General features: G+C 40.9%; 1 protein-coding gene across 1 annotated transcript in view; it reads right to left on the bottom strand.

Moving 5' to 3' along the window:
- The window catches only part of VWA3B (von Willebrand factor A domain containing 3B), a 184,538-nt gene that overhangs the window by 35,641 nt on the left and 136,823 nt on the right, over window positions 1-12,074 (bottom strand). The window contains 2 exon segments of the mRNA XM_040267618.1: window positions 1,001-1,051; window positions 6,937-7,055. Of these exon segments, the coding sequence (XP_040123552.1) occupies window positions 1,001-1,051; window positions 6,937-7,055 (170 nt within the window).

Below are 12,074 nucleotides of genomic sequence, written 5' to 3'. Positions count from 1 at the left end.
TAGAGAGATGGTATGGGGAGGGAGGTGGGATGGGGGTTCAGGATTGGGAACATATGTACACCCATGGCAGATTCATGTTGATGTATGGCAAAACCAATACAATATGGTAAAGTAAAAAATAAAATAAAATATGAAAAAAAAGAACATTAAAGAATATAGTCTTTCCAAAATAGCATGGAAAGACATTAAACAGACAACTGCAGCCTTCATCAAGCAACAACAGCAATTTCTGGGGAGGGTAGAGAATCTAATTTCCTGAGTTACTGTTACAATGCCCAAAATGTTCAGTTTTCAACAAAAAATTAACAAAGAATACCAAGAAACATGGATGCATACAGCCCATTGACAGGGCAAAAAAGCAATAGACACATAAAGTTCAGACATTGGATTTGGCAGACAAAGACTTAAAATAACTTTCTTAAAAGCCAATCCTCAAATTCACATTGAACTTCAAGGGGCCACAAATAACCAGAACAGTTTTGAAACAGAACAACAAAGTTGGGAGACTTTCAAAACTCACTATAGCCTGCTAGGATTTTCTGTCCATGGAATTCTACAGGCAAGAATACTGTACTGGGTTGCCATTCTCCAGGGATCTTCCCAACCCGGGGACTGAACCCAGGTCTCTTGACTGCAGGCAGATTCTTTACCATCTGAGCCAGCAGGAAGCCCAGAAAGCAGACTGGTAGTTACTAAAGTGGGAGAGGGGAATGGGGAAGGTATACTTAACAGGTACAAGGTATTTTCTGAGATGATAGAGAAGTTATAAAAGTAAAGGAATGTGTGGCTTGTACAATATTAAAAAAAATTTTTTATTGGAGTATAGTTGCTTTACAATGTTGTTATTTTCTGCTGTATAGCAAAGTGAACTAACTGTGAATAACTTAAGTATTACTGAGTAGCACATTTAAAAACAGTTAAAAGAAACTGTTAACTGTAGGTTATATGAATTTTACCAAAATTAAAAAGCAATTTTAAAGATGAAAAGGAACTGGCTTACTTTTTTTTTTCCTCTGGAGATAATGCTCGCCAAACAATGTTATTCAAGCGCCTGTTTAAAAAAAAAATCAACAATAACTATTTAATAGCAATACTTTACTTCAGAAGAAAAGGCTGAGCCCAGGCAGGGAAAGCCCAAGCCACACACCCCTGCAGGACCACACCATTGCACTTGCTCGGAGATTGGATGTGAGGGTCTCCCTCCCTCGGCATCACTGCAGAAGCTTTATGACTGTGTGGCAATCATGCTAAATATGAAAGGAGGGCTTAGTTCTCAGCTCCATTAGGTAAAACCCAGGCTGAAAAAAGGCAGCAAACAAACTGGTCTCTCTGCATGAAGATATTTTTAAACATCTGATTTTCATCTTAAGGAAAAATACAAGTGTACCCTTAGCCTGCCTCCTGTAGACATTTTTCTGTCTGAATTTGTAGAACAAAAAATGATTAATAGGGTCATAAATAAGAGAACTGGGATACACTTTAGAGATCAACCAGCCTGACCTCCTTGTTTTCCAAATGTGGCTGCTAAGGGGGCAGAATGATGAAGCGCCTTGCTCATCCAGCATGGAGAGTTGGGGCTGAGACTAAGCTCACTGACCATGTTTGCAGAAAGATTCTGGAAAGGAGGAAGTTGGAGCCAGTGCTTTCAATTGGGTAGTTATAGCTCCTTTTCTTGTTACTAATCAGCGGTGCTCCAGGTTTCCTGGAGTGCCAGGCACAGAACACTGGCTCCATGGGTTGTGAGCTGGTGTCCATGAAATGGAAAAGTCTCAATAAGTCGGAGTGGGAGAACACTGCCACTCCCCAGGAGGCATGCTCCTAATCCTTGGGCCCAGTGTCTGTGGCACAGGGCTCAGGGAGCATACTTTGGGTGGTGTTATCTTGCCCTGATCACCCATCATGAGCTTGGGGAGGTCATGGAAAGGGGGTCTAGTGTGGTGGTGAAGAACACAGACTCTGGAGCCACTGGGCCCAAAGCTCAGTGTTCCCCTCTTATTATCCAGTAGACTTTGGGCCAGTAGCCAACTTTTCTGTAGAATGTGGATAATAACAGTACCTCCCTCCCAGTGGTGCAGTGCAGATTTAATAAGCAAGTATATGCATCGTACACAGAACTGTTTCTAACACAGGTAAACGCTCTGTAAGTGACAGAAAGAGTCAGGAAGTGGGAAACAAGCCAGCTCTGCCCCGTCTCCTTCAATATTTTTGGTTCTTTGTGGCCTCTTTAGAAGGGCTTCCCTGGTGGCTCAGACGGTGAAGAACCTTCCTGCAATGCAGGAGACCAGTTTTGATCCCTGATCCCAGTAGGAAATGGCAACCCAGTTAGGTATGCCTGGAAAATTCCAAGGACAGGGGAGCCTGGTGGGCTATAGTCCATGGGGTTACAAGATATTGGCTTTCTTTTTAAAAAATTTTATTTATTTATAGGTCTTAGTTGAGGCACACAGGGCTTCCCTGGTGGCTCAGACAGTAAAGAATTCTTCTGCAATGAGGGAGACCTGGGTTGGAATGAAGGTTTGATACCTGAGTTGGGAAGATACCCTGGAGAAGGAAATGGCAACCCACTGCATCCAGTATTCTTGCCTGGAGAATTCCCATGGACAGAGGGAATGCGGTTGCAAAGAATCAGACACAATTAAGCGACTAAACACACAATAGGATCTTTAATCTTCATGGTGGCACGCAGGATCTTTTTTGGTTGTGGACTGTGGGATCTAGTTCCCTGAGGGATCAAACCTGGGCTGCCTGCATTGGGAGTGTGGAGTCTTAGTCACTGGACCATCAGGAAGTCCCAATTTTCTTTAATCATGCGGTTGATTAAACAATGATGAGGGCTTCTAAAACTTGTGTGCATTTATGGAAAATAAAAAACTATTTTAAACTATTTTAAAATTTAAACCTTGAAAGTGGAGGCAATGGAAGAGAGAGGCTGGGAGTGTAGACATGGGCTTGGCAGAGACACTGGTCTGGGTTCAAATCTCAGAGGCTCTGCTTTATTGTGGTGTGCTCCTATTACATAACTTAAAAAAAGATTCATTTATTTGGCTGTGTCAGGTTTTAGTTGTAGCACTTGGACTCTAGCTGTGGCATGCAAGGCTCAGTAGTTGTGGCACTCAGGCTTAGTTACTCTGTGGCATGTGGGATCATAGTTCCCCAACCAGGGATCGAACCTGCAACCCCTGCATTGCAAGGCAGATTCATAACCACTGGACCACCAGGGAAACCCCTGTTACCTAACTTTTGAAAACTGCTTTCTTACCAATAAAACAAGGATAACACCACTTACTCCTGGCATTGAGGGGATTAAATGAGTAGTATGTATAAAGTGATCAGAAATAACTAAGGCTCATTCCTTCCAGGTTCTAAAGAAGAGGGAGACTTAGAAATTCAGGAATGGTTGGTGAATATGGGTCCAATTAGCTATGACATGTCTCTAATTTTATTTATTTTTAAAATGAAAAAAAAATGCTTACCACAGTGTCTGTCATGTACTAAGTGCTCAAAGGTTAGTGTTTTTATTTATTATTATTATTATTTTGGCCATGCTGCATGCAGGTGGGATTTTAGTCCCCCGTCAGGCATTGAGCCCGCACCCCCTGTAATGGAAGTGAGAAGTCCTAACCACTGGACCTCCAGGGAAGCCCCCTGTCTCTAATTTTGTTTCTTCAGAAAATATCTTCCTAAGCGGGTATGTATTTTCATAACCCCTATTATTCCTCCATTTGCCATCTTCACTGAACTATTTCAAAGCACACAGAAAAAGCAAGCAGGCATGAATTGAGGGCAGTGGAGAATATATGAATCCTGGTTCCACTGGTGTGGAAGGCAGTTTCAGAAAAGCCTTTAAAAGTGTGGGATGAGAGCTGTCCGGGATACTGGGGTGTGATAAACCACAATCTCCCTCTGTTTTTAGGAGAGTCAAACTTGACCTCAGGTTCACCATGAACACAGCTGCAGAAAAATCACCCGAGAATCTAGCCAGCACTGATATCCTCAGAGCTTATGTGCAGATACACAAAGTCAAAACTGCTCCTGCAATTCTATAATACTGAAACACAAGGACTTCTATACCTGGGAATTAGGTGTGACCAAAATAGCCAGAGTGTCACTACTTTGACCAAAGGACTGTGAGCTTCCAACTTACTTGGTCATCCCCAACCATACAAACTTAGAGTTATCTCTGGCTTACCTGTGGTGGGAAACTCCTTACAAATGTTTTATTGGGGATGAGATGGGGATAAATCAAGTTTCACTAATTATTTTTCATAGTATGCATAGCTTTAGAAAGATGGGGCAAGATGGAAAAGGGAACAGAGATTTATACCAGCAAACAAATACTATTAAACACAAAAGATCAGATGCTTTGTTCTATATAATATGAATGTTAATATTATTAAAAACAATATTAAATAGTTCTTTTAAAATAAACATCAAATTAATGATATCAAAATAATATACATTCAATCAATATTAATATTAAAGTTAATGCTATAATCATATTTAAATCAATACCATTTTATTATTTTAATAACAATATGGTATAATATTCCTCTGAGGGTATTAAAGGCTTTTCCAGATTCACTTATTGGAAGTAAGAACTGGGACAGAGCACTGCTAGGTCTGTATTTTGGTTTTGCTATGAATGAAGTACTCTCTTCTGCCTAGGAATGGAGGGTCTCTGTCCTTCTGGAAATTCTCAGGAAAGGGTCATCTTAGTGGAAAGAACTATTTGACTTTTTCACCCCATGTATTTATTATTTTAGCATCAGCAGATTCAGGGAATGAAAGAGGGAAGTAATTAACATTAGTTGCTCTTTATGTATATAATTCACATAACCTTCAAACTGCCCTGTGAACCAGATTTTTGCAAATAAGGAATCTGCAGTTCACAAGTGTCACATGACCTGTCAAGCAACTGTCAGAGCCAAGAATGAAACCCCTGAGCTGTCTGACCTCAAAGCCCCAGCTTGTGGCCCTGTAGTAGGCTTTCACAGACCAGGTTATCACAGCACACAGATATTTGAACGAGTCAAGCAAATTAAATTGTAATATAAATGATATCATTATATTATATTTATATAACTGAACTAGATGAATTTTAATAACTAAACCCGAATTAGATCAAATTCAAATTAAATTCTGACAGTCAAAATATATATAGTGACACCTGCTAGGAAGAGGAGACCAGGGGGAAAGCCAGCAGCCCAGAGTCTGCCCTGGGGGGCTGACATCCTCACAGGGGAGAGGCAGGCCTGCGTTGAAGCTGGGAGCACTCCCAAGCACCACAGTCAAAGTGGGTGTTGGAGAGTCTCTGGGGAAGGGCCTATGGTTGGGGGTGGCCATTGGTGCTGAGGCAAGAAGGGATGAAAGAGGATAGCTGGGTGGGTGGGCAGGGACTGTGGCAACAGAGCTTGGAGGCAAGGGAAGGCCTGCCTGGTACAGAGGAAGAGGCAGAGAAGAGGACCAGACAGAGCAAAGTCTCTGGCCCAGCAGGGAGGGTGACCCTTGGGAGAGTTCAGCCTGTCTTGGAGGGAAATGAAGGGCCCACAAAGACTCAGAAAAGCCCTGAGGCAACAGAAGGAGCCCATGCAACACAGCCTCAGTTCTTATGTGAGGGAAGCAGAAGAAGCTCAAGTGTAAGCAGATCTGGAGAGGCCTGAGATGGGCCTAGTGCAGAAAGACCAGTCTCTGGGCTGGGTCATGCACTCCAGGTGGCAGAAGTGAGATCTTATATTCAATTGGTCAAAAAAGTCGATTTGGGTATTTCTGTAACATGTAATGGAAAAATCTGAACTTTGGGACCAAACCAATATTTTTTTGAACACACACTAGACACACTAAAAAATGACAGTAGACCAGTTAAGGGCTGGCCTGGGCCCTGTTCACTTTTGCTTACTTTGATTTTCCCCAACCACATGGTAGTAAATGAAAACCCAATTGCACAGCTTCCAGAACCAAGAATAAGAACTTGCCTGGAGGAGCTGGGTAGCTCAAAGTTTAATTAAGAGTGTGCACAAGGAGTAATTAAGTGCTAAGGGGCAGGGTGGCGAGGTGACTAGAGAGCTGGGAGAGGGTGACATTCTAACCACAGAGCCATAATCTCCACTCTGAGATGGGCTCCCAGGTCAGGCCTGAAGGAGCCAGGCCCCAGGAAGCGGCTGGGATTCAAGGACCCTGGGTTTCTTTCCCACCTGGATCTCCTCCTCCAGCCTGGCAGTTGCCTGCCAAATCCTGGGTTATCTGCCCTTGTGAAGAGAGGCCCCCTAACTCAGCATGAACACAGTGACTATTTAAGAGTATAGTTTTCACTGTAGTCAACTTGGTTGTCATCTTGCTTTTGATTTAAAAATTGTTTAAGTAAATTATGTCATTATTGTGGTGTTTTATTAGTCACTTTACAGAAAGTTAAATGCTAAAATGGTCCAGTTCACTCTGCTAAAAAGAAAGCTTTAAGAGTTCATGGAGGGACTTCCCTATCAGTCCAGTGGTTAAGACTGCACCTTCCGAAGCAGGGGGCTAGGGTTCGATCCCTAGTCCAGGAGCTGAGGTCCCATATTCCTTGTGGCCAAAAAGCCAAAACATAAAAAATAGAAACAATATTGTAACAAATTCAATAAAGACTTTAACAAATGGTCCACATCAAAAGAAAATCTTTAAAAATCTAAAAAACGAAAAAAGAGTTTATGGAAACATGAGATGTCTACAGAGTTTAGAAAGGGAAGATGGTTTCTTGAAAACCCTGTTGGGCACATTCAGGTAATGTACTTAATGCAGCACAGGCATAGAGGAAGCCCCTTCTGTTAGCTGGGGCTGCTGTTAATATTTCTTATGGACTATTGTTAAATAGCTGCTCCAGATGAAAAATTTAAGCTAAAACAAGAGAAAAGCCAAAACAAATTCCACATCCATTAAAGAGTAGCCAGGAGTAATACTCACTTTTCATAGGACTTAATTGCCTGTTCCACTTTTTGCTTGTAGATATTGAGCTTCACTCCTTGGGGGTTAATTAAAGTCATCTTATTTGTGTCATTGCACACATGTGCCAGAGGGAACACCTATACGCCAATGTCAAAGGAAAGTGTCACTTAACATGTGCCTTCAAAACTCAATTGAATGGTTGTACAATATGTTTCTCTGGATAGAAAATCAATACTTTAGATTTGTAGAGAAATTAGAAAATACAGAAAATCAAAAATAAAGAAATAAAAATCAGAGATATCATTGCTAACCTTTTCCTTGCCATTTTTAAAATGACATATTTTAAAAATAACCATCATCTCAAAAAACTATTTCAGGAAACCCTAATCAGAATCAAGTATCCTCTTCATAAGCCTCTGTCAAATTGATGGGCATGAGCAATAAGAAATAGAATCTCATTGCTGCTACTTTGTAAATGACTAGTTAGGTTCTTCCCCGATGGCTTAGATGGTGAAGAATCCACCTGCAATGCAGGAGACATGGGTTCAATTCCTAGGTCGGGAAGATCCCCTGGAGAAGGGAATGGCATCCCACTCCAGTATTCTTGCCTGGAGAATTCCATGGACAGAGGAGTGTGGCGGTCTAGAGTCCATGGGGTCGCAAAAGTCTCAAACATGACTGAGTGACTAACACTTTCACTTTTCAGTTGGATTCAACATCTTTTTCATGTACTTATTTTAAATTTGATTTTCTCTTGAGAATATATGATTACAGTTAATATCTTTGGGCCATTTCCCTTATCAATTTGTAAGAGATTCTTATACATGTAAAATAAAGACAGCTTAGTGATCAATGAAACCATGCTCTGTAAGAACAGTAGAGTACCAGAATGAGAGGGCATTTAAAAAAAATTCTGTCTCCATCTGAGGCTTGCTTCTTTCTGGGTTTGGGGATGTCTCTGATTCTATGCTATGTTAACAGGACCAGTAATAAATTTACTTTTTGTTGCTGCTTAGTTGCTAAGTTGTGTCCAACTCTTTTGTGACCCCATGGATTGTAGCCCACCAGACTCCTCTGTCCATGGGATTTCCTGGGCAAAAATACTGGAGGAGGCTGCCATTTCCTTCTCCAGAGGATCTTCCCAACCCAGGGATCGAACCTGGGTCTCCTATATTGGCAGGCAGTTTCTCTGCCACTGAGCCACCTGGGAAGCTCAATATTTCACTTTTACCTATTTGCATATTGCTTACCCCTCCTTGAGCTTCTCTTGTGGCTCAGCTGGTAAAGAATTAGCTGCAATGTGGGAGACCTGGGTTCAGTCCCTGGGTTGGGAAGATCCCCTGGAGAAGGGAAAGGCTACCCACTCCAGTATTCTGGCCTGGAGAATCCCATGGACTATACAGTCCATGGGGTCGCAAAGAATCCGACACAACTGAGCAACTTTCACCTATCCCTCTTTAAGAATGTACGCTCCCTCAGAGCAAGAACTTTGTTTCATCACTGCTTTATTTCTATCACCTGAACAGGGCCTGGCCCTCTATAAATATCTGTTGATAAAGGAATAAATGTATGTTCCTCAAAAGGTATATTCCATATCTTAATATTTACATGCAAAAGAAAGTCTACCAGGAGAAATACTGAGATACAGTGGTGTTTCAATACCGCATGTGATTCCAACCACAAGGAGCATGTAGGCATTTTAGAAATATGGGCAATCACTTTTAAGAAGTAAATTTTTATTTTCATTCCAGATGATACAGAGTTCATGTTTCCCCTTGCCTCCACATCATACAAAAATTATATTGTTATTATTTAAGAAAAATGCATAGAAATAAACGAAGGAAAAGAAGAAAGTAAAAGAAAGATGCATTGATATTTTCTATAGAGAAAAAGTTGAACACGTCAGCAGGACTGAAGTTGCAGGTTTGTTGACTCTTGTGTCCAAAGATGGCAGGGGTAGAGGGAGCTCAACTCCCAGGAAGCAAGTGGGACTCTGAGTCAGGCTCAGTGCCTGAAGCTGGCACTAACATGAGGTTCTCTCACCCCTGCAAGAAGGCCCTGCCTGATGAGAGACAACACTCATGTAGCTTCACAACCAAGAACTAAACCAAGCCACCCTCAATCTGCACTAGCTCAGTATCATCATGGACTAAGAGCTCTAAATGCCAATGACCAGGGAGCAAGGGGATGCATTTAGGTCACTGCAAAAAAAAAGAAGGCAGAGGAAAAAACAGATTTTTTAAACTCATTACTGGCTGGACCTGTCTCTCTCCTTTTCATTCCTCTCTCTTACCCTCCTGGCCACCTCTGTCTACTTCCTCTCTCTCCTCTTCCCTGTATAACTCCGTGAATACCTCTGAGAGGTCCAGACTATGGAGCGCACATAAGGAAGTGACTATTGACTAACTTGTTCTCTCCTCTTTTGATCTCACCGCATCTCATTCCAGTCACCTCTAACTACCCCCTCCCTCTTCTCTTCTCCATGTAACCCAGTGAACCTCTCTGGGTGTCCCTCAATGTGGAGAAACCTTTCATCTTTAACCTAGATGCTATATCATTGGTGCTGTATAGATGGAGAAGTCTAGAGACCACTGTAAAAATAAAACCAAAAACCAGAAGCAGGAGGCTTAAGTCCAAAGCTTGAGAACATCAGAGAACTCCTGAATTCAGGGAACATTAAGCAATAGGAGCTCATCAAATGCCTCCATACCTACACTGAAACAAAGCTCCACCCAAGGGCCAACAAGTTCCAGAGCAAGACATATCACACAAATTCTCCAGCAACACAGGAACACACCCCTGAGCTTCAGTATACAGGCAGCTCAAAGTTACTCCAAAACTTTAGACGTCTCATAACCTATTACTGGTCACTCCACTGCACTCCAGAGAGAAGAAACCCAGCTCCACCCACCAGACCTCCAACACAAGCCTCCCTAGCCAGGAAACCTTGACAAGCCACTGATACAACCCCACCCACAGTGAGGAAGCTCCACAATAAAGAGAACTCCACAAATTACCAGAATATAAAAAGGCCACCCCAAACGCAGCAATATAACCAAGATGAAGAGACAGAGGAATACTCAACAGGTAAAGGAACAGGAGAAATGCCCACCAAACCAGACAAAAGAGGAAGAGATAGGGAATCTACCTGAAAAAGAATTCCGAATATTGATAGTGAAAATGATCCAAAATCTTGAAATCAAAATGGAATCACAGATAAATACCCTAGAGACAAGGATTGAGAAGATGCAAGAAAGGTTCAACAAGGACCTAGAAGAAATAAAAGAGTCAATATACAATGAATAATGCAATAAATGAGATCAGAAACACTCTGGAGGCAACAAATAATAGAATAATGGAGGCAGAAGATAGGATTAGTGAAATAGAAGATAGAATGGTAGAAATAAATGAATCAGAGAGGAAAAAAGAAAAACGAATTAAAAGAAATGAGGACAATCTCAGAGACCTCCAGGACAATATGAAACGCTCCAACATTCGAATTATAGGAGTCCCAGAAGAAGAAGACAAAAAGAAAGACCATGAGAAAATCCTTGAGGAGATAATAGTTGAAAACTTCCCTAAAATGGGGAAGGAAATAATCACCCAAATCCAAGAAACCCAGAGAGTTCCAAATAGGATAAACCCAAGGCGAAACACCCCAAGACACATATTAATCAAATTAACAAAGATCAAACACAAAGAACAACTATTAAAAGCAGCAAGGGAAAAACAACAAATAACACACAAGGGGATTCCCATAAGGATAACAGCTGATCTCTCAATAGAAACTCTTCAGGCCAGGAGGGAATGGCAAGACATACTTAAAGTGATGAAAGAAAATAACCTACAGCCCAGATTACTATACCCAGCAAGGATCTCATTCAAATACGAAGGAGAAATCAAAAGCTTTACAGACAAGCAAAAGCTGAGAGAATTCAGCACCACCAAACCAGCTCTCCAACAAATTCTAAAGGATATTCTCTAGACAGGAAACACAAAAAGGGAGTATAAACCCGAACCCAAAATAATAAAACAAATGGCAACGGGATCATACTTATCAATAATTACCTTAAACGTAAATGGATTGAATGCCCCAACCAAAAGGCAAAGACTGGCCGAATGGATACAAAAACAAGAACCCTCTATATGCTGCTTACAAGAGACCCACCTCAAAACAAGGGACACATACAGACTGAAAGTGAAGGGTTGGAAAAAGATATTCCATGCAAATAGAGACCAAAAGAAAGCAGGAGTGGCAATACTCATATCCGATAAAATAGACTTTAAAACAAAGGCTGTGAAAAGAGACAAAGAAGGCCACTACATAATGATCAAAGGATCAATCCAAGAAGAAGATATAACAATTATAAATATATATGCACCCAATTTAGGAGCACCGCAATATGTAGGACAAATGCTAACAAGTATGAAAGGGGAAATTAACAACAACACAATAATAGTGGGAGACTTTAATACCCCACTCACACATATGGACAGATCAACTAAACAGAAAATTAACAAAGAAACGCAAACTTTAAATGATACATTAGACCAGTTAGACCTAATTGATATCTATAGGACATTTCACCCCAAAACAATGAATTTCACCTTTTTCTCAAGTGCTCATGGAACCTTCTCGAGGATAGATCACATCCTGGGCCATAAATATAACCTTGATAAATTCAAAAAAATCGAAATCATTCCAAGCATCTTTTCTGACCATAATGCACTAAGATTAGATCTCAATTACAGGAGGAAAACTATTAAAAATTCAAACATATGGAGGCTGAACAACACGCTTCTGAATAACCAACAAATCACAGAAGAAATCAAAAAAGAAATCAAAATATGCACAGAAATGAATGAAAATGAAAACACAACAACCCCAAAACTGTGGGACACTATAAAAGCAGTGCTAAGAGGAAAGTTCATAGCAATACAGGCATACCTCAAGAAACAAGAAAAAAGTCAAATAAATAACCTAACTCTACACCTAAAGCAACTAGAAAAGGAAGAATTGGAGAACCCCAGAGTTAGCAGAAGGAAAGAAATCTTAAAAATTAGGGCAGAAATAAATGCAAAAGAAACAAAAGAGACCATAGCAAAAATCAACAAAGCCAAAAGCTGGTTCTTTGAAAGGATAAATAAAATTGACA

The sequence above is a fragment of the Oryx dammah genome, unplaced genomic scaffold (assembly GCF_014754425.2).
Source record: "Oryx dammah isolate SB20612 unplaced genomic scaffold, SCBI_Odam_1.1 HiC_scaffold_25, whole genome shotgun sequence".
Taxonomy (NCBI): domain Eukaryota; kingdom Metazoa; phylum Chordata; class Mammalia; order Artiodactyla; family Bovidae; genus Oryx; species Oryx dammah.
Note: the sequence above shows the minus strand (reverse complement) of the source record. Positions and strands in the feature narration are given on the sequence as shown.